Source organism: Pseudocercospora fijiensis (assembly GCF_000340215.1).
Source record: "Pseudocercospora fijiensis CIRAD86 unplaced genomic scaffold MYCFIscaffold_10, whole genome shotgun sequence".
In the NCBI taxonomy this organism is placed as follows: Eukaryota; Fungi; Ascomycota; class Dothideomycetes; order Mycosphaerellales; family Mycosphaerellaceae; genus Pseudocercospora; species Pseudocercospora fijiensis.
The window spans coordinates 2,176,839-2,200,820 of NW_006921541.1; the positions used below are offsets into that span (position 1 = coordinate 2,176,839).

General features: G+C 45.5%; 1 protein-coding gene across 1 annotated transcript; it reads right to left on the bottom strand.

The window, feature by feature from the left end:
- Positions 1-16: 16 nt before the first annotated feature.
- MYCFIDRAFT_179394 (uncharacterized protein) lies at positions 17-14,642 on the bottom strand (the record flags this gene model as incomplete). The annotated part of the gene is made up of 31 exons (XM_007933480.1): positions 17-43; positions 70-114; positions 143-247; positions 271-286; positions 323-367; positions 400-438; positions 463-570; positions 613-682; positions 735-759; positions 821-988; positions 1,018-1,210; positions 1,240-1,293; positions 1,347-1,410; positions 1,446-1,560; positions 1,589-1,726; positions 1,757-1,858; positions 1,895-1,911; positions 1,947-2,038; positions 2,077-2,096; positions 2,136-3,379; positions 3,427-3,456; positions 3,515-3,559; positions 3,589-3,724; positions 3,773-3,939; positions 3,969-4,030; positions 4,083-4,339; positions 4,377-4,635; positions 4,676-4,940; positions 4,970-4,994; positions 5,027-5,207; positions 14,623-14,642. The coding sequence occupies 31 exons, from the start codon at positions 14,640-14,642 to the stop codon at positions 17-19; spliced, it is 4,134 nt and encodes a 1,377-aa protein (XP_007931671.1).
- Positions 14,643-23,982: the final 9,340 nt, after the last annotated feature.

A 23,982-nucleotide genomic window follows, 5' to 3' on the forward strand; every position in this document is an offset into this window, starting at 1 on the left:
ATTTGGTTGTGCTTTATCAGCCTTCGATTGTTGAGAATTCGTTCTCTGAATCCGGGCTCAGAGTTCGACCCATTCTGTGGCGGAGGGGTTTAGGTGAGGTGATGTGATAATGTGCTTCATTCATTCACCTGTGCCTTCGTACCGACGTCTTTGAGCCTTTGAGTATAAAGCTATTCAATAGATCGCAGAGAGCTTGAAAATCGAAATTTTCTTCGAGATCGATAAATAGGCGATTGATATCTGGGATCTTAATCCGTCATTCGCACACACTGTCGAGATTTGAGTCCTGCGTTTTATAAATCTCAACCTACTACTACCTTACATTCGAATCTCGTATGTGTGTGTTATATGAAAGCTTGAAATCTCACTTTATTTGTCTCGAGACTCTCTTGGCTACACAGCTCACGTTTAGGTGAGGTGAAACGCCCCCGAAACAACCTTCTTCACTTGGAACGCTTCGACTTCGTTGGGACTTCTATGTAACTGAATTCAACCACGGTCAAGTCTGCAGTCGATGATAGCTTCAACTGGCGTATGTGAGAAGTCGTGGCATCGAGGTTCTGCCACGAGCTTCATGATTGGCAATATGAAGAGAACAAAGATAGTGTTGACGAAAGGCGATCATTTGTAATTGTCTCCGAAGATTTTGTTGTGCAGAACATGACAGTTTCCAGGAAAACACCTCATGTGATACCGATCTGCTTTTCAAGCGCCCGCGCCTGAATTCGCCTCACTCTCAGCGATCGCGTTTCTTGACAGCTAAGTCCGCTTTGCGCAGCCCACTGTCAGAGGCGATATACTGCAGCATTTCTAGGGCGACTTTTCGATGCCAAGTGTCGGCTTCGGCGTGTTGCAACACGACGGAGAGAGGCCAGACCAGGGCATGAGCTCCAATGACGCCACGAGCATCAGGCGTGGTTGGCTTGCTGTTCGAGTCCACCTTGTGCAAATGGTAGGGAATGCTAGCACAAATGCCGTCCATCATGAGCTTTATGATCTCCTTCGAGTGTAGAGCACTACAGCGTAATCGAAGCAGCTACCGTCAGTCGTCCGTGAGTATACCGACGGCATGCTCGAGCCCCAGATGAGGAATTGACTCGTCAAGAACGATCTCAATGTGGTCTCAGCTGACTGAAAGACTCGCCGCGATGTCAGAATATCCTTGACGATATTGGGGTCCTCATTGTCATCCGCTGGAAAAGGATTGCGTCTATAGCTTAACTTGAAGCTCTCTATTACCCATACTTGGTCTTCTCAGGAGTCCTTGCAACGCCTTGGGGCTCGATGTATTTCCTACCAAAATCGGAAGACGATAGTATAGACATGGCGTCATCGCATCGCATCACGGCACGCCGTATGACGTGCATATCAAGTCGACCAGGTTGCCGGACAAGGTGTCTGTAAGGCTCGCTCGACGACGCTCGTGTTGGGAGACGGAGGCGGACAAGAGTCGGCAGCGTCGCTCAGTGAAAGGCTCGGTGAGCAGTGGTCAGAGTATTTTGCTTGTGAAGGCTGATCTTGCTCTCGTATAGCTGTCGGCATCGCTCGCTTGTAGTCAGGCTACAGAAGTCAATGAGAGGATGTAGACCATCCAATCGCAGGTGAAGTGTGTACCTGCTTCAAGGCTTGGCGGCGAGAAGCCTGGAAGCCCCTGGCCTGGCCTGGTTGGGAGTCGGGACAAGCTCCACGCCAAACCCCAGAGATCCACAGGCGACAAGCTTCCATTCTCACATGCCAAAACGAAGCCTCGAGACACCCCTCCAGAGGCCCAGATCATACGCTTGATCAGAGTCAGCCACGCGATCACGTTCGTATTGATGATAACGCTCACCTCACCACAACCTCGCTCCAATGCGATCTACCCGCTTTATGCCTCAAGAAATAACGTGATTACTGTAGCTAGCTTCAAGTCTATGAGTTGAAAAAAAGAATTCCAATGAGAGAACAGGTAAAATGAGAACGAAGCAGTGGGAAATTCACATTCGTATTGATGATAGCGTTCACCTCACCACGCCATCGCTCCAAATCATTGTACCTACTTAACACCATGCAAAATCTACGAGTAGGCCTCGCCACCCACCCAAAAACAGAGTCATCTACTGCTGCCACTCATCCTCGTCGTATCCTGCACGCACGATCTTGGCTCTGTTCGCCCGATTTTTCTTCTCCTTGTGCACCTTACGTGCGACACCCTTGACTGGAGGACCGGAGGATGTGCGATTCTTCTCGATTTTCTTCTTCGTAACACCCTTCGACGGACTACCGCCTGGAGCGCGTGCTGGCGTCTCTGAAACCGGAGCGACAACATCTAGAGCCGGATCGCGATACATCTGCTCGGCGACGGCAATGTTGTGGAGTTTGGTTGCCATGCGACTCTGGTCGTGCCAGTTTTGCTTGAGGACGCAAACGCAGTCTGAAATGCATCGCTTGGCAACCTCGATCAGGTCTTCATCGTCGTCGTCGAGGGCGTCTTCGTCTTCGAAGGCGGCGTTTTCGTAGTAGGTGAGGGCGGAGGCGAAGATGGTTTGACCGTACAGGTCGACTGCGAATTGGCCGAACGGGATGGCTCTTGCGACGTTGTCGTGGCGGACGAGGATGATGCAGACGGCAGCGAGGCGGAGGATGAGGTACTCGATGCAGTCTCTGAGAGCAACTTCCTTGGCCTTGAAGCGCTTGGGATCGGCGGAAAGAGCGGTCGCGGAAGGTTCGAGAGCGGTAAGCTCGTAGGTCAGGACGCCCGGGTACTCGATGCTTTGCGAGCCTGCTGAAGGTTCTGGAGTTGACGTGACGCTCTCGGTATCATGGTCCAGACCGGAGTCGCTGATGTGATCTTGGACGGTCTCGTCGAGGTGCTCGCTGTCCTCACCTTCTGCGGGCGCCTCTCGCTCCTGCGTCTCGAAAGCTTCTGGTGCTTCTGGAGTTGATTGTGGTGCCTCTGCGGCTGGTGCGCTCGCAGAGTGGTTGACGGAAGCATCGATAACGCTGTCGCGAGGACTCGAGTCTACAGGTGCTGCTGGAGGCTGCTGAGCTTGCTGGGCAGGTGGGACGGCGCCGGGAGTGGTTGGTGGCGGGGACTGCTGTGCCGCGAGCTCTGCTTTGACGCTTGCAAGAACGGACTCGGCGGTAACCTGATCAGTAACGGAGCGTGGAATGCCGTGTTCGTAGAGATATTGCTGAAGCACAAAGTTGACTGCGTCGACGTGCACTGGCATGGTTGATAGTTGGAGTTGGTGTAAGTTGCGATGTATGCTTGACTGCAATGATGTGGAGTCTGAAGTTGTTCGAGATGCTGGTAGAGTGTTCAACTTGGAAGCAGATGGTCGCGGATGTGGTTGTGAAAAGGAAAGAAGAAAAGAGTGGCGGAAGGAAATATTTGTACCTGCGGCGCATCAGCAAGTGGTATTGTCACAAGAAGGCTATTGTGACTGACGAGTGAAGCGATTGTGCCGATGGCTGCTTGTCAATGCTATTGTCAATTGAGGCCGAACGTTGCGGTGCTATTGTTGAGGTGCACGGACGTGTTTCAGGTTGCATGTGAATGATGCAGGAAAAGGTGGTGCTAGGTTTGATGCACGCTTCACTGCTCACAATAGAGAAGTGGGATGGTTCTGTAGGTTAAATACTCGCGATTAGTCGCTGAGGAGAGGAAGAAGTGCTGCAGCGACTCGACGGCAAGCTGAGTGCGCCAAGAAGTCCTCAGAAGGTCCTCAGCAAAGTCGGTTGTCTTCGTCCAAGGGCATTATTGCGACGGGATCACTTAGACAATTGGCACAGTATCATTGACTTTCTTGCGTGTCGCAGCTCTCCATGCTCGCGTGGCATTGGAGCCGTTGCTGATGCTTGAAGAAGGGATTGCACAAATGGAGGAGGGCGGCAGTAAGCGGCAGATGCCGGGCCTGGCCTCATTGTTTGACAATATCGATGTAGCTTGGCAGTCGGCTGAAGCACCGAGCTATTGTCGACAGCACGTCTATTCATTGCAGCTGGTGCTGCCGGTGCATGTCGTTGTCGACGTTGAAGCCAGCATGAGCTTAAAATAGTTCGAGCATCTGACTAAGCGAAATTTCGGTCGCCGTCGGAACGCTCCGCTCCCTCTGGCCATTGATGAGCTCTCTCTGCCGACTTGAGCTCGCCATAGATAACTCCTCGACAGTAAGTGTGATGATCTCTGGTATATTGGAGATAGAGCAGGTGTCTCATTAGAAGACATGGCAGCAATCCCAATAAGGCCAGTATGAGCGACAGTCAGCAACACACAAGGCAAGGAGGAAAGGAGTCTCGTCTGGAAGCTTTCGCTGATGTCCGGTAGAACCCAGCATGACGAAGTCCACTGCCACCTCTTTCGTCTACCAGCGGAGCTTCGAAGACGGATTCACGGAGAGATCCTCGCATGCCTGCAGGATATCTCGTAGCTTCCATAGAGCATGGCAAAGAACCCAGCACTGGACGAGGTCAACGGAAGTGTGCTGCCATACGTAGACCACCACAAAGACTGCATTGCAGACTTCAGATCTGGTAAATGTAATACGAAGCAGACATCCTCCGGTTTTGCGCATCTCCCGAGTTGTCGCTCGATCTAGCAGGAAGCAGCCACGTTTCTTTACGGCAATGCCAACTTGGTATTCCAGAGTCCGGCTTGCATCAATTCGTTCATGAACTGAGTCCTAGTCCTCACTCCCAGCATCGCTGCCATGATACGGCATGTGAGGATCGAGATGGGCGCTCCATTTGGACGTCTGGATGTGCAGTGGCCAGTGCCCCGAATTGTTCTTGTACTTCACATTTGCTTTGTGTGCCCCCAGCAATGCCCGCGGCATTTGGCCTCTCGCAATTATCACACATGCTCTGCCAGGCGAGACTGTCGATGGCGAAGTCTCGGGAGTTGATCGCAACGATCGTACACCTGATGATGTCTTCCAGATAGTCTGCTATCTTCTTCGCTTAAACCATCTCCTCTGCTGTCGCTCACTCCTTGTCCCACACGTGCCCGTCTCCTATCAGATGCCATTGTTGATTCATGAAGCACGGAAAGGCGGCGATGATTTCCGATACGATCTATGAGATGAAATGAGTTTGTCAGCCCCAGCACCCAGCTCTCAGCTCGGGCTCCCAGCGCCAGCCAGGCACGCTCCCGCCCCGAAAGTTTGACGGCGCAAGGGAGCAAGGGACGGAGCTCCATATATACCAAGAAGCCAAACCACGGTTGGCTTCACTTGAGGCTATTGTTGCTTCCTATTATTGTCGCGCCTTCCTTACGCGCAACTTTACCGCGCAAACCTTACCGCACTCGCTATTCCTTCGCGCCTCGACTCGCTATATTCTTCTTTGTCTTCTACCTTTAGCGATAGCGATAGCGATAGTAGCGTTACTACTACTACTACCGTTTCGAGCTATAACTAGTATTTCGCGCGACCTTATTATTATAGCTGCTTTAGGTACTTTAGCGCCCGACTTAGTGCCTACCTTACTAGTAGGAGCACCGTATTTATTATAAGCTACGAGGCATATCGCTATAGACTCGCTACTAACTCGCTCTAGACTTCGACGTCCTACGACTATAAATACGAAAGATTTCTAGTACTATAGCGAGTAGATATAGTAGGACCTTATCGACGATACTATAAATCCGCAAAAAAAGAAGGTAGCTTTAAACAGAATGCGTAAATACTTAGCTACTAGTATAATTATAGAGACTAAGCAAGGAAAGCTAGCACTATCGCTATATTACTTCTATACTCGCTACGATAACGGCTATAAGTATCGCGTACTAGATACTAAAGGAGAGAGAGTCTATACTTATTACAAGTATTAGGGCAAGAGTAGCTATACTACTAGCGAGATTAAGGTTAAAGAAGACGATAAGAATAGCGAGCTAGCCGCGATATAGGCGCAAGTCGAGGCTCTAGAGTCGAAGAATACTCTATTAAAGGTAAAGAGTATTAAATTAAAGACGAAGAATATTGCATTAGAGACAAAGATTAATACTCTTAAGACTAGGTTTGCTAATCTAGAGGGTTATTATTAAAAGTAGTTTAAATAGCTTAAGACTAAGGCAATTATTAAGTTAAAGGATATATATACGATATAGAAGGAGTTATAGCTAAATAGCGATCGCGAGCTACTAGTAGAAGACCTTTGAAATAGTAGCGAGTCCGCTACGAGTATAGCAAATAAGATAGCGATTCTATAGCGAGTCTATAGCGAGTGTACTACGAGTCTATACTTCTACTTCTATATCTTATTTCTTCTTCCGACTACGCTTTAGCCTCTAACTCTTAGTATATCCGCCGCTATTAGTAGGTTGTTACTACTTAGCTTGCTGCTTAGCTTGCTAGCTAGGTTGCTGCTTAGGTTGCTAGCTAGGTTACTAGCTAGGTTACTAGCTAGGTTGCTAGCTAGGTTGCTAGCTAGGTTGCTAGTCTTTAGATTCGCTCGACCCTTTTAGAATAGACGTGCCTCGCGGTATCCTCGCGGTGTCCTCGCCGCTTAGGTTAATAATCTTAGGCAGCTTCTCTATATCGATTATCTTCTCGGTCTATAGCTTTTCTTTCTTAATCTCTATACTATTAACTACTCTATACTTACTCGCTATAGTACTCGTAGTAGCACTCGTAGTAGGAGGAATACTTAGCCGGTGCTTCCGCTTTTGCTGCCTTTATTGCTACTGCTTCCGCAACTAGATATAGATAGGTATCTCGTAGATTGTTGTCTTTGTCGTTAGTTTAAACGTAAAAAGAATCTGTTTAATCGATAGCAAGCTAACCGCCTTAGAGGATACCTTGTCTAGTTAATTATCTTTGTCGAAACTAGCGTAGAAGAAGTAGTTAGTATAGTCTTCTATGCCCTTAATGTCGCTATTATTAGGTAGCTCGTTAATTGTTAGGGCTAAAGAGGCTATACGTAATTAGCATATAACTAGGCCGAGTGAAGCTAGGGTCTTAATGCCTTAGGCAGGGCTTAGCGCTTAGCGTTAGGCTAACTCTCCTACCTTCCTCCCTCTCCTCCTAGATCCTTATTAAATACTACACTAATTTACTACTACCCTATCTACCTACTAACATAACCCTTCTTATATAGTATTCGATCTACCCTTTAAGGGCAGTAGCTAGATAGTCCTTATTTCAAGCTTTTAGCGGTATAGCTACGAATAAGACTAATCTAACTATATTACGCTCGAAGAACGGGACCTATACGTACTATTCTATCGAAACAACCGTACCAATTATTAAGCAAGGCCTTCTATACGGCCTATTATACTAAGTTAATCGTACTAGACTAATATTTACTAATTCCGCTATATCCGTATCTTAGGGGCTAACAATATATTATTAGTGTTACCCCCTATTATAATAGCCGGCTTATTACGAAGTAACAACAACCGTGCTGCCGCTAGCAGCGCTAGCAATAACAACGCTAGTAGCACAGTGCCTACTACTAAAGTGCCTACTAAAGCACCTACTAAAGTGCCTCCTACCGAAGAGCCTACTATAGGACCTGCTAAAGAAGAACCTGCAATTCTAGGTAACGACCTAGAATTGCCTATCGACGACATTCTTAATAATATTATTAACCGTCGATATAGCTAGCTAGCCTTTAGTCCCTAACTAGTAGCGAGACTTTAAGAAGCTATCTAAAACAGGCTTACTGCCTTGCGTTAAGAATAACAGCTAAAGGATAATCTTCTCGAGATTCGCCGCCTCTAGGAATCTCTAATAACTACTACTAAGCTAACAGTAGGACCTTCTTTACTACCTATCTAAAAGAAGGATACTAAACTTAAGGACTGTACCGTATTTAATAGCTCTAGTCGGAAGCAGTACAACGACTACATTCGTAACTGCGAACTTAACTAGCGCAACGCACTAAGAGCGGTACTAGACGACTATTCCTTAGTCGTATACGCTATATAGTATATCAATAGCGACCTAAAGCGTATATAGGATAACTATTTCGACTCCCTTAATAACTAGACTGCTATTTAGTAGCAGACCTACAAAACTATTATGCTAGACACCCTTAGAAACCCTATACTAAGGCAACAATATGCTTAGGACCTATATCTTCGAGCTAAATAGAAGACTAATTAATCGGCTCGCTTATTCGAGGCCTATTTAAAAACCCTTAAAGACGACCTTCTGCCTAAGACTGATTCTATATAGATCTCCGAGATACGCCTAAAACTTAGATAGGAACTTATCCTCGAATTAGACCGTCGCCGTGTGTTCGAACAAGCTAATCTAATACGCATTCAATTTATAGTCGAAGTAGAAACAGCCGAACGGGCTATTTAGCTCTAATAACGACTAGAATCGAGGATCCGACTAGCTAGTACTAACCGTAGCAACCGTAGCCGCGGAGGAAACTAAGGTTCCTACTAGGACAATAATGCTAATAGTAGGAATAGTAACAATAACTGTAGAAGAGGCCGTAGCCGCCGGCTATATAGAGGAGGCCGCGATAGGGGCCGTAGAAGGGGCTCGTATCCCTATAATGCTAACCGCTCGACTAATAATAGCAGTAACAATAGCTACGGTAACAATCTCCCGACCGGATTAAAGTGCTTTAATTGTAATAGTACTAGCTATCTACTAGGCTAATGCGACAAACCTAAGGACTAGGCCCGAATTAACCGTGCTTCCGCTAAGCATAGGAAACACCTTTTAGCCGCTAATGCTACTCTAGTCGGCTCTTTTAATTAGTCGAAAAAAGAGTAAGCGCCGCACTAACTGTTAGCCTTATACGGCGTAAGACTATCGACATTGTGCTAGCAATAATACGCTCCTACCTTGTATAGGATACGAAGGGCACTACCTATTAAACTAAGGTTATACTAGATCTAGGAAATTCAGTTAGTACCCTTATTAGCTATCGCTTAGCTAAGCAACTAGACCTTCGATAACTGCCGAAGACTAACCTGCTAACCCTTGCTTAGTTTAATAACGCTCGGCACTTAACCTATAGGGCCTACTATATTCCTATAGCTCTAAAGGACGACCTCGGAAATAAGCGCCTACTAGACTTTACTGCCTACGCAGTAGATATAGACAGCCTCCTATCCGATATTGTTATTAGTAACCCTATTCTTAAGTACTACGCTATAGCTATAGACCTAGGCCTCTAGAAGTAGCGATTTAGAATCGCTAGGAAAGAGGATATTAAATACATTAATGTTAGCGAGTGCCCTAACGATATTAGGGTCCTATTTATTAGCAACCTAATACCTGCCTTAGCTAATCCGACTACCGACCTGCTTAGTAGTAATAACGATAAACCTATGCCCCCGGATAGCATAGACCCTAATTAGCTTACTCGTATACTAGAGCCTATCCGAGAGACCTATATTAATGTGTTTAAATACTACCTAGCGTCGACATTGCCTATATTTAAAGAGACGGATTATAAGATTAACATTATAGAGGGCAAGGAGGTTCCTTTTAGCCCCCTCTATAACCTTAGTAAACGAGAGCTTGCTATATTGCGTAAGTATCTAGAGGAAAACCTAGCTAATAGCTAGATACGATATAGTAATAGCCCTGCTAGTATACTAATCCTGTTTGTTCTAAAGAAGGATAGTAGCCTGCGTCTATATATTAATTACCGCGGGCTTAATGCCGTTACTATTAAAAACCGCTGTCTACTTCCGCTTATTAATAAGACCCTCGATCGCCTTTCTAGGGCTTACTACTATACTATACTAGACATTAAGGATGCGTACTATCGCATTTGTATCCGCAAGGGCGATAAATAGAAGATAGCCTTTCGTACCCGTTTGTTACGGTAGGGACGGTACGCTAGCTAAGCCCGGTATATACTTTCCGTAGAACCGTAGATACTTACCCTAATACGATACTATTGCCTAACTACTGATCGTCCCTCGCGTAATAATTAGTAGCTTCGCTTTAGTTAGATCCAGATCCGTTTAAATAGTACCCGAGTACTAGACGAACGGGCACCTTAAAAAACTAAGAAACGCGACCGCGAGGTCCCGTACTAGCGGCACCGACCTACCTACCTAACTATAACAACTACCTACGCTCGATATAGATACGATTACGATAGTCCTCCAAATTCCGTATATTATCTTCCGTATATATATAGCTATATACCGATAGCCCTCTAATCGACAGCGCCCTATAGCCCTCTAATCGCTAGACTAGGCGGCCCGCCTTCCTTATCTAGGTTTGTTTACTCTATACTAGCACCTACCGAAGCGGGCACCGGTCGAGGCAAGAGCCTATAAGTACCCTAACAGTTTCCCGACTTTAGTCTAATTCCTTAACTCTATACTTATCCTATATTTTTATAAGATTACCGAGCCTACGCTTATTCTATAAATACGCTAGCTTCCGTACGCCCCGATTTGGACGCCTATTCGTTAAACATCGCTTTTTGCTTTAAGGAGTTCTTAGCTAACGCCGGTTACGCTAAGTTAGTATACTAGAAGCAAAGAGACCCGCTTATAGCAATCGTTACGAAAATTACTACGCATTATTAGCCCCTAGAAGAATATATACTACGAAAACTCTCGGACACTAGAGGCGGTACTACCCTCGGTTTCCCTTAGGATTAGGTAGTTAACCGCTCTTTAGTTATAGCAGTAGCGAAGACGCTACTTGCTCTCTATAACGAACTTACAGTTTTAGACACGATAGGACCTAACGACTTAGCGGCTCCTACTCCGGAACTAGTACTACCCTTACTAGATATAGTAGTGCCTACAAGTCTAAGTCCGGACACTAGCCTATAGCTACGTCGCCGTCGGACTATTTTAGCAGCTAGTATACGACGAGTTACGTATATACGTTATAGGTCCTTACCGATTATATTCCCCCTAGGCCTACGAGAACTTAGTGCCTTAGAGCTGTCGGTCCCGAGCAGTCCTAATCTGTCCTCGCCGGTTTTAGTCGGCTCTAAGTAGTAGAGTCCTAAATAGCAGGGTTCTAAGTAATACGGTCCTAAGCCCGAGCACTAGGATACAGAGTAGCAGAGTCCTAATTAGTAAGCTCCGGAGCAACAGAGCCCTAAGCCCGAGTAGTAGGAGCTTCCGGCTACGAGCAGTCTAGAGTCCCTTTTATTAGGTACTAAGCTATACTAAGAGTCCTCTCTATTAGGTCCTAAGCTTTAGTATCGAGGTCCCGAGACATAGCAGTAAGGATCCCGATAATAAGAGCCGTTAATCCTACCCGCTTCTACTAAAGATATAGCCGATATATCCTAAAATATAGACCTAGAATTCTAGCGCACGGACTTAGCATACGTAGAACCTAGTATCGAGCGTAACCTACCTTCTCGATAGTAGACATAGCGCCGTAATAGGTTAGTCGACGCTTTCCTAGGCACGGAGGCTAGGCGTCTAGTCGCGGACCGCTAGCGTATACGTAATGCTAGCGCGGGACTATCCTCCTAAAACTAGCGAAACGGTAAGTAGCTAGCTTACGACAATCCCTAGCCTTAACGCCTACGAGAAGGCGCGCTACGCGAAGTTCTAGTATACGAGAACTAAAACGCCGCTAGCGCTAACGCGGCCGCTAAAGACGCTAACGGCGAAATCCTAAATGCCGCTAATCTAGCTGTCCTACGTAACGAGATACGCTAGCTGTTTAGACAACTGTTAAATTAATAAGTTATATAGACCTAATAGCTTAGGGACGAGATCCGGGATAAGATCGACTAATTACGCTAGAGTATCCCTTCAAGCTTAGTATAAGACAGGCTAGACACTAGAAGAGCTAAGCGCCTCGCGCGTATAGGTTTAAATAAACAGGTTCCGTATAAATAAGTTCTATTAGCCCCGCTACCTAACCTAGTCGAGGCCTAGCCTTATTAGTTACGCCGTAACGTAATACGCAACGCCGAGGCTAGATAACGCCGCTATAGCTAAGGCGGTGCGGCTAGCGGAGGGCCTCTAAGCCCGAGCCTAGGTAATTCTAGTACCTAAGGCGGGAACTTTAGCCCTCGAGGTTACCGCTTTAACCCGCACTATGTCGACAACTTTTAGTTTAGCCGCTTACCCTATTATAGCCCGCAGCGTTCTTAGCGCTTAGAGAGGTTCGACCCGATAGACATTAGGTACTTCTACCCCGACGCCCTATACGCGGACTTAGATAGCTAGGACATTTATACGTACGGTAATAAGGTTATATTCACCTTAGTATACCTGTTCTTAGACGTAGCTTGCGACTACGCGGCGGTTAATTACGCCCGTATAGTACGTACTTAGCTTACGAAGTGCCTACGTAGAGCCGTATAGTAATAGTTTATCTACGAGCTAACGAGCAATAACCGCGACACTATCCGCGGAGGAGAGGGCATTAAGCGCTAGTATAAGGCACTAAGGGACAAATTTAGCAGATCTATCGTCGAGGCCTAGGACAAGCTATACGCCGAATCCTATACGGTATAGGACGTACGTAACCGTAGAGCACCCTAGTAGTTTATTATAAACTATATCTACTACGCGCGCGAGGCAGGTCTCGAGACAGACCCTAATAGACCGTACGCCCTTCTCTACTAGGCATAGTTACGATTCGAGCCCCGCCTATAGAACAAGCTCGATAAGCCTTTACTAAGCGATACGATTTATACTTTCATACGAGCCGTTAAAGACAAGTATAAGGCATAGTGCCGTAGATATATACAGTCCGATAGCTACGGCATAGTACGAGGCTATAACAGATATAACGGTAAGTTATAATACCGAAACGCTTGTAATAGCGACCGGTACGCCGATTCTTCGGGCGCGTATCGCGATACTTCTAGTCGCGGTTACGCTAGTAGGTTCGACGATCGGTACGCCGTAGCAGCACGCGGATATCGCGACAATTTAGGTCGCGGTTACGCCGGCGGCTACGGCAATAAGCGCCCTAGAAATAGTAGCTATACTAATTAAAACTAGTATTAGCGCCGGGATTAAGGAAACGATAGGCAAGCCCTAGCGGGGGAAGGACGCTAAAAAGAGTACGTTTCTAACCGTAACAATCGGGTAGAGCTACGTAATAATAATCGGGGCTACGAAGCACGTAGTAGCAAGAATGCTAATCGTAGACGACGATAAGATAGGGGTACGCGAAACGACGTACGCGACACCTAGGGTTAGCAAGAACGCGGCCGCTAAGGCAATAAGGCCCCGCGCAACTATTACGCTAATAAGCAGGTACCGGAGCCTCTAGTCGAAGAGCCTATATCTACCCTATAGCCGCATTTATACTTACGCCTACGATCTAGCTTACGCTACTTAGCGAGGCTAGTAAGCCTGCACTCTATACCGGCGTACTTTAACGACTAGGTAGACATCTACTATAGATTAGACGACGTAGATAATAACGCCTCTTCTTAGGACTCCGTATTAGTATACTATAGCGAAGTTCCGCTACTATCGCCCTTTTCCCTATACGTCGGCAAGCACCTTCCTCTAGCTATAGAACCCTTCGCTACGATACGGCCTTTAAAGTTCTTATACTCAAATTATAGCGCAAAGTTCGATAGTAATAATCTCTTATAGAACTATAGACGCACTAAGTACGCTACGGAGCTAACGCCTAAGAAGGATAGCGTAGAGGAGGACGCTAGGCTTATTAAGTCCGCTATATTGCTAAAGGTTAAGGGAGGATACGCGTTTCGAAGCTATTATTATCTGCGTATAGTCGTGCGCCTATAGAAGGACGGCACGGAATACGCGGTTTGCCTAGATACAGGCGCTACTATATTACTTATCGATAAGGCTTTCCTACGCTAGATACGCCCGGACATCGAGCGTAAGCGTTTAGTAGCTCTACTAAAGGTTAAGGGCGTAGGTTCGACGGACATTAGCGAGTACGTAGATCTCGATTTTTGGATACCGGGAATCGTTAAGGGCTCTAAGGTTATCGCCTATATGCGTTATAAGGTACACGTCGTTAAGGAGCTTAGCGCTAAGTTTCTTATAACAATAGATATTATCGGCCTAGAGGGCATTAAGATTAATATACTATACCGTACCGCAACGATTAATTCCTATAAAAAGGCGAAGATTCCCCTACTAGTAGGCCGCAAAGATTACGTTAAGTTCTGTACGGTTATACACTCTAGCGATAAGAACGTCGTTCTAGTACCGTAGACTATAACCTTAGTGCCTGTCTAGTTTAGAATAGACCTTCCTACAGATCGAGACGTAGCCTTCTACCCGTAAAACTAGGAGCTTAAGAATAAGGCCCTAACTATCTACGCTACCGTCGTAGACGCTATAGTAAATTTCGTATAAGTCCGTAACGATACGGATTAGCTATAGACTCTACTACAATATACGAAGATAGGGTATATACGCGAGTGTAACTACTACGGCTGCTACTATATCGCGCCTAAAGATTACGGCGCAGCCGGCCTTCCGCTACCGGACCTGCCGAACCCTATAAAAGAGACCTAGCTTTTTAATAGCGTAACGGCCTACGGTACCGAAGAGTAGGTATAACTTATCGAGGCCGTAGTAAAGAAGCACGAGGACCTATAGAAGGATAAGGGTACTACGGTAGACATTCCTAAGTCTAACTACCTAGAAGTTACGCTAAAGCTAGGCTATAAGAACGATAAAGTTCCTATAGTAGCGTACCTACTCTGCGCCCCCGATAAAGAAGTCGTAAATAAGACGTTCGACCCGCTATATGCATAAGGAAAGATATCCTTTACTACTAAGCCTACTCAATTTAGGTTCCTAGTCTTCGTAGTCTAGAAAACAATAATAGTAGACGGCAAGCTAGTCCGTAAAGGACGTACAGTCGTAGATATTAGAGGCCTAAACAAGATTACAGTTAAGGATTCTTATCCGCTCCCTAGACAAGAGGACATTATTAAGGCGCTACGCGGCTCTACCTATATTATAATAGTAGACGCCGTCGCGTTTTTCTATTAATAGGTAGTAGCCGAAAAGGACCGTAGCAAATTCGCGATTAACAGCTACCGCGGCTAGGAATAGATGTATATAGCTATTATAGGTTACTCGAATAGCGTATAATATATCTAGCGCTAGCTTAACAAGATCCTTAAGCGATATAAATCCTACTACCGTACTTATATCGACAATATTGTTATCTACTCCCGCACCTTCGAAGAGTACCTATAGTATCTAAACGCCGTATTCGAGTGCCTAGCAGGCAAGAACATTAGTATCGCACCGTATAAGTCGTTCCTCGTATATCTATCTACGAAGCTTTTAGGCTAACGAGTGTTAGGACTAGGATATACTACTTATAAGGAAAAGGTCTAGGCTATCCTAGACTTGAAATTCCCTACGACGCTAAAGGATATCGAATTTTATTTAGGACTAACCGGCTAGCAACGCTAGCATATTCTATACTACTCTATAATTACGATGCTATTCGAGAACCGCAAGAAGGAGCTCTTACGCTTTAGCCTAGCTAATAAAGGAAATAAGCGCAAACGCTACGCTATAAGGACCCTAGCTTTCGACTCCGATAAATCGCTAGAAACCGAGCATAAGGCCTTCGACATCCTTAGACAGATATACTGTAATATTAAGTTCTCCTATTACGCGGACCCTAATCGCCCTATATATATCGACCTAGATACCTACGTAGGAGGATTCGCCGCAGTAGTATACTACGTTAAGGGAGACCTAGAACTAACTATCGAGAATAGTAAGGCCGTACGCTTCCCGGCGGATTAGGTATAAGTTATTATGTACCTTAGTAAAGCACTTACAGACGTAGAAAAGCGGTATCTAGCTATAGAACTCGAGGTTAGCGGTTTAGTCTAGACGGTACGTAAGGCACGGATAATCCTCTAGGCGGTACGCAAGCTAGTATACGTATTCTCCGACTATATAGCGGCCCTAGGCATTACTACGGCAGCGAGCCTTATAACGACTACGTCTACGGATAAGCTCAACCTTCGCCTAGTATAGGCTAGTTAGTACCTCTCTTAGTACCCTAAGCTTAAGGTGCACTACCGCCTAGGACGCCTTTATAGAATACCGGACGCCTTAAGTAGGCTCGTAGCGGATCTTAACCGGACAGCAGATTAAGCATATAATATACTAGATCCCCTAGTATACGACGATCCGGCGCCCGCGAATAATATAATCGACGCGTACTATATATATCTATACGAAAGCGAGGGTGCGATTTGCTTTTACGCTACTATAATCGACGAGTACTCCGGCCGAACGTATACTTCTAACGAGCCTATAGTTTTCTACTCCGTACTCGTAGAACTCGCTACCGAATTTAAGGACGACTTAAAGGCGGGATATACTAAGGACCCGCATTAGTCCGCAATCCTAGCTTAGCTAAACGCTATAGAGGAACGCCGCCTATAAGCCGCCGCGGAGAGGACCCTAGACGCTAACGACAACCCTAATTAAGAGGAAGCGGATATTATAGGCGAGGCCGAGTCGAGCCTATTAGGACTTTGTTTTTTCCTACGCGACGACCTTATATATTTTAAGGACGACACCGACGGTAGAGAGAGGCTATATATCCCCCGCTCCCTATATAAGGAAGTCTTCTAAATAGCCTATAATTACTATTACTACGTAGGTTACTACCGCACTTACGCTCGCCTATACGCTAGCTTCTATATACGCCGGCTCGGGCGCGAGGTCTCTAAGTATATCGCTTATTGCTCCGAGTATATCCTAAACTAGACGCTACGCTATCCTCTATACAGTAAATTGCAACCGATTAAATACTAGCCTATTCTATAGTACGCTATTACTACGGACTAGGTTTACGGCCTACTACCTAACAAAGACGGCTATAATAGTTTCCTTACCGAGACGTATAAGTACTCTAAGCGCGTTATGCTATACAAGTGCAAATTAACGTAGATAGCGTAGCAATACGGCAGCGACTAGATCTAGGGCTACGTCGAAATAGAACGCAACCTTCCGGCTATTATAATCGGCGACCGGGACCCTATTTAGCTTAGTAACTTTATAAAAGCAGCCTTTAAGAAGTTAGGTACGAGGTTCTTCGCAACGACGGCGTACTATCCTTAGTCGGACGGCTAGTCTAAGCGAACTAATTAGACCGTAGAAATCGCTCTACGATTCTTTACCTCTAATTATCTAGATGCTAATTAGACGGACGCACTTCCGTATATCTAGGCCGAGCTTAATAACGCTAGAAATGCCTCGACTAGAGAGGTACCTAATATTCTAATTTAAGGATTTAAGACGAACCTAGACGCGCTAAACCCCCTAACCGAGCTCCCTACTAAGGACTACTTAGCATTAAGATAGGAGGCACGCGACTAGGTAGTAGACTCTCTTACGTAGGCGGCAGCGATAATAAAAGACCGATACGACCGCAAGCATCGCCCCATTTCCTTTAAAATAGGCTAAAAGGTACTACTTAAATTATATAAGGGATACCGCCTGCTAGGGAACCCTAATCGCAAGCTCTCCGTATAGCGTACTAGACTATTTAAGGTACTACGCCTAGTTAGCAACCTCGCGTACGAGCTCGACCTCCCCCTAGTAATGCGTATCTATCCTATAATCTTAGTTTTGTAGCTAGAACTATACCCTAAGGGCCGTAACCTATACGACCGAGAGATGCTAAAGCCGGGCCTAGTAGACGAAGCACCCTTCGATAACGACTATCTATACCTAAAAGCGCTATATTACAAGGTCGAAAAGCTCCTCGGACGTAGGATCTTAAGAGGCAAAACACAGTACCTAGTTAAGTAGCGTAGCTATAGTTACGCGCACAACGTTTAGTACGATATCGATAACCTCCGCGACTTAGCGGAACTTGTCTAGGAGTACGACCGCCTCTACCTATAATAAGCGTTACGATAGTAAGCGTTACGCTAGCAAGCGCTATAATAGCAGGCACCGACAGCGCCGTCCCTAAACGCGCCGCAGTTAATAGTAGGAGAACTATAGGCTTAGCCTTCTTAGAGGCCTAGCTTACGTAACTCCTAAAGAACGGCTACCTAGAAGGTTAACTAAGCAGCACTATACGCAATAATAGGCATCTCTATCGCAGCACGCTACGTTATAGCATTATTGTCTATAATTGAATTGTACCCTACTTTACCTTATTTTAAATCGCACCTTACTTTACTTTATTTTTAAAACGCAAATAGTTTACTTTATTATCTTTCCCCTATTATTACTCTAATCCGACGGGCCGTACCGTATATGTAAATGGCGTAGCGTAGGCGAGATAAAGTTTGCGTTATAATAAAGCGGAACGCCCTAGTAACGCCCTAAAAATCTTTAGCTGCTACGCATATATTAAACTTAATACGATACTAACCTCCCCCTACCCTAGCGAACCTACGACTGCGCACGCCCTCTAGTAATATACCGCTACCCCGTCGGCAACCCTATTATATCGAGCGACGCCGGTACGCCTAGCGATATTACCGCGATAGTACGCTACCGCCCTTAGAATAACGACTACGGCCTGCCGCCTGTCGCCTTATACGTATACCGCTAGGACGAATTGTCCGACCCTAGCTAGACCTAGCTAAAGGAACGCCGCTATAAGTCCCTATTATTCTTCGCCTCCTAAGAGCCTAAATTCGAGCTATATAACGACTACGCTACTACGCCGATAGAAGAAGCGTAGAGACTTAATTACGGTATCCTAGTAGAGTAGGTACTAGCACTAGTATACCGCGAACTAGACTAGCCGCTACGCGACTACGTCGGCGAGTTTATAAGCGCTAAGATCTAGACGCGAATCTATAATACGCCGATCCTACGAGTTCTTCTTTGCGGACGCGCTACTAAGATCTACCTAATTACGATCGCCGATTTTTTCCTATATAAGTACGGCTCCTATCGCGCCTTTATTACGCGCATCCGCGCGTAGGACTATATAGAAGCTACGGACTTCGCCTTACTACTACTCGACCCGGAGCCTAGCGTAACAAACCGCAACTTATTACGACGTATTAAGATTATACTCTAGGAAAATACGAGCCTTCGTAGGTACGACAAGGACGACCGCTCCGAGTAGGCCTGTTTCTTTAGCGTACTAGAATTCTGCTAGTTCCTCGACTAAGCGCCCGACGTATCCGACGCTAGCGACGAAGGCGCAGTCGTTATACTCCCTAACCCCTAGTATACGAAGCTTTTCTACGACCTAGACGACATCCCTATATATATACGGAACTACGACATCTATTACGCTATCCGAACGCTATTACGACTTAATATCGGTATAACTAATTACCGGGAGATAAGAGCGCTATATAGCGGAAACTACGTCTAGGCGGCGGCGCCGCTATTCTGCGTACTAGTAAAGTACGGTTTCTATTCTAACGCAATTAGCACTTTATACGAGGTACTTAAAGACATGCCTAGATAGGATAATACTAACGTTAACCTTATCGCAGTCTGCGACTAGATCGCTTAGGTCGCGAGCTGCGACAATATAGAGTAGTACCTAAATCGCGACGACCTACTAGGTTAGTATCCCTTAGACTAGGCACTTACGGCCGAGCGGATACGTAACTAGCAAACGGCAGCGATGCATATAAAGGCACAAGAAAAGATTCTAGCTATAGAGCTAGTAGACCCTATTACCGGCGAAACAACCGCGCTACTATAGTGCCCTATATAGATCGCGTCGACGGCAGACTTTTAAACCGAATGCCGGTACTAGCCCGAGCGTACGCTTATAGTCGTCTACGACTAAGATACTATCGTATAGAAGCGTAAGACGATTAGAGAGTAGAAGGATTATTATAATACGCTACGTAGCTACTAGGGCGACGAAGGCTTAAATCTAAATAAGAAGGCCCTACGATATAGGCAAGGCGCCGAGCTAAGCGAGACTATAGCAAATAATAAGCAAGACGCGCTAGGTATAAACGCGGCGTAAGACAAGTAAGATGCTATCGAGCTATAGCCTGTAACGTCTAGTATAACGATCCTAATAAAAGATACTAAGAAGTAGGACGTTATAGCGAATACCGAAGCTAATATACCGCTACCTAAGGGCCGTTACCTTAAGGACTCCCTACGGAAGCACTAGCCGACGCTAATCTAGGCGGTGCTTGCGAATGTTTTCCTACGAAAGATAACGCTCGACGCTATCTATAAGGACGTCTAGACCCTCCTTAGATATACGATAATAGCGCGTTCCGTCGATAAGGAGCTCGGTAGGTAAGTAGAAGACGAGAATAGTATAGTAATTATAGTAGATAGCGAATAGGTGCTTACCTTATATAGCTAAGTAGTATATAAAAAAGCGGTAGGTAAGCTTCCCTAGGCGGATACTAAGCTATTACGAGATCGCCTATACTAGCTAAAGACTATTAATAAGCGATAACCGCAAAAGGCTACCGAGCAGCTACGACTACTAAAGGACGTTAGTAACGTAGAGGACGCCGCTACTAACAAGTTGCCGAAGGATATACCTAAGGACGCCGACTATAAGGAGGAGATAGATCTAGTCGCTATATTATCGACCGTAGTAGAAGGCAAGGCTCTAGGATAGAACACCGAGATATAGAACCCTATAGAGGTACAAGAACGCAATAAAGAGCTCTAGGAGGTAGTAATAGAGGCAATTTTAGTCTATATAATAGAGCCTATAACGGTAGTATAGCTAACCGAGGCCGTCCCTATCGCGTTCCTAAATATAAAGACCGTACTAGACGCTAAGTTCGCGTAGGAGTTACTAGAAGCTAACGTCGGTATAAGCCTTACCGAGGTAGGCGACGCGTTTATTCTAACCTCGAAAGATAGGTTAGGGGCGAGGATTCGCGTAATAGAAACTACCTACTTTAATAGTAAGTGCAATCTAGGATAGTACGTTATAGCGAACGACCCTAAGGCGGAAACGCTTACGTAAACGTGCGACAAGGAGACCGAGTATAACGATGCCCTAGCCCCTATCGACTATAACTCCCTAGTACGCGAGAACCCTAATAGCGGCGACGACTCTCTAGCACGCGTCGACGCTTACTACGATAGTAACTCTCTAGTATACTAAAACGTAGACAATAGCGACGACTTATAGTACGGCGATTAGAACGACGGTAAGCGACCGCAATATCCGATCCTAGACGGCGTCGATATAAATAGAGATATTCGAGACGCTATAAAGGCATTAGGCGCCCGCTAGCGCACCGCCGCCTTCTTCTATATAACGACGGTAAACGCTATTAAGGTCGCTATAAAGGAGGATAATAACATTATCGAGCGTATTATAATAATAAACAAGTTAGCCTATATAGGACAAATTACGCTCTAACTAGTATACGAATACCAATTCCTTAGCTCGGTATATAAGACTGCTTATATAAACGAGTACTTTAAAGAATTTATTAGCGACTTTTACCCTACTCCGGTACCTAGTATAGACTTATATAGTAGGCTCTAAGCTATATTCGACCGCGTCTAGGGATACTATAGAGGCCCGCTAGTCTTAGGACCGACCCTATTACTTTATACGCTACTATAGACGCGTACGGTAGTAGAGTACGACGCTAATCCCCTAGCCGCTAACTATAAAAACGAGATATCGGACGAGTCTACCGATTACGCTAAGCCTACCGACGACGCCGATCCTACTATCTACGATAAGCCTACTAACGATACCGAGGACAATTAGGACGCTATATAAGCCAATACTAAGGACGCTAACGTTTAGAACCTTATATAAGCCGAGGACTACGTCGATAACGCTAGCGACGGATCTGCTATCGACGACGAGATAAATATACCTAAAGGATAAGAGGAGGACGACGATAAGGAGGACGCCTTAATAGACGTAGAGGAGAATAAGTAGCGCCGTAGAGCGGCTAGAGCAGCTAAGAAGGATAAGAGCAAGGTAGATAAAAACGACGATTAGGAAGACGGAGTAGTAGATAAGAAGAAGGTACGCCGTAGAGCGGTTAATATAGATAAGGATAAGAACTTCTAGCGCTCTAGTATATAGTATACTAGTATAGAAGACTAGTTAGAGTCGCAGTATTAAGCTAACATAGTAGTACTAATATATAACGCGCTAGGATTTAAGACAATAGACTATATACTACCGACAGGTACCCGCTTATCCGACTTTAAACTTAGAATAATATACCGCAAGGTCGACGATACTACTATCGGCTTAAAGGATCTCGGAAAGTAGTATACGTACTCCGTCGAGGCATAGGGATATCCGCGCTCTAAGCGTAAGCTAATTAGCCCGCTATACCTATACTATAAGTAGCATCCTAACGGAACACACAAGATTGCCGCTATTACCTATCGCACTATTCTTATAGGCAGCGGCACCTTCCGCTATAAGGCCCTAGATTAGGTTACCTAGACGCATATCGATAATATAAGCAACTAGGCGATAATTACGACTATAATGCTACTAGATATCGAGGGCGAAACTAAGCTAGTTACCTCTTTACGCTAATAGCAGGCGCGCTAGCGGAAGTACTATAAGGACCCAAACTACGACCTATATAAGAAGTAGCTCTAAATTATTTCTCTGTCCTACCTTACCTTTAAGGCCGCTACGGTAGAGTAGCTAACAGAGATCGATGTCGAGGTAATCCTAGACTACGCCCTTACGAATATATAGGCCTATAATACGACTAACGAAGATAGTATACTAACGGATGTCGCGCTCGACTATTTCCTACGTATAGTATATCTCTAGCTATAATTAGGCCGTACGCCGAGCGTAGACCGCGATTAGGTTGCTACCCGTAATAAGAAGGGCCTACTACTAAAAGATATTAAGTACGATTACGCTACGGAGGACGCAGATCTAGTAAAGTTATGCCGCGGACTAGGGCGTATAGGTATTACGGGACGATACTAGTCGCTTACTAACGAGTAACGCGCCGACCTATACCTCTATCTGCCGGACGAGCTCGCTATAGCCGTTAAGTCTAAGACTCTCGTTAGTACCGTAGCTGCTAACGAAGAAGCGCTAGCTACGCCGCAACTATCGGAGAAGCGTAAGACTAAGTCGCGGTACGGCGCCGCCGACGCCGGTACTCTCGCCCTAGCCTCTAAAGGTAAGGGTAAAACCTTCTCCCTACTAAAAGGCAAGGACAAGAACAAGCTACCGAAAATCTAGACAGGCTAACCCTTCGTACGCGCCTTATCCCTACTAGCCTCGGCACCTGCCTCGATGCCTATATCCGAAACGCTAAAGCAAGTCTAGCACGTCGGCGTATATAAGATATAAGACAAGAGCGGCGGAACAAAGCGCAAGCGAGCTAGTACTAGTACCGGCGAGACATTTAACTAAAAGAGACGACGCTAATATACAAACTTTATAACTAGCTCCGATACTAAGGCTACGCTAAAGTCGGCTACTAAGAAGACGCGCGCTAAACTAGTAGACTTAGACTAAGAAGAGAAGGATATACTCGAGACGACGAGAACGTATAATACGAATACGAGCGGTAAGGAAAACGAGTAGAAGCGGAAGGAGTATATAAGAAGGGGTTTAGCTAATATAGTACGCTAGCCTTCGTTCTATCGGACGGGGGTGCTATTACGGCAGGGACGGTACGCTAGCTAAGCCCGGTACATACTTTCCGTAGAACCGTAGATACTTACCCTAATACGATACTATTACCTAACTACTAATCGTCCCTCGCGTAACACTATTATAGCTATTTCGAGTACTTAGTTATACTATTCGGTTTAGCTAATGCCCCTACAATATTCTAGTCCTACATTAATCGAGCCCTTTTAGGCCTATTAGACTATCTCTATATAGTTTACCTAGATAACATCCTAGTTTATATATATTTACCTAATATTGCAGAATACTAGGCCGTAGTACGTAAGGTCCTCGACCGCCTACGAGCCTATAGACTATATTACAAACCTTCTAAATATACCTTTGCTGCTAAGGAGGTGTCCTTCCTTAGCTTCCTCGTATTAACTAAGGGTATTAAGGCTAATCCTAATCGGATCAAAACTATTACTAAATAGCCTATTCCTACGTTAATTAAGGAACTGTAGTCGTTCCTCGGCTTCGCTAATTTCTATCGTCGCTTTATTAAGGGCTA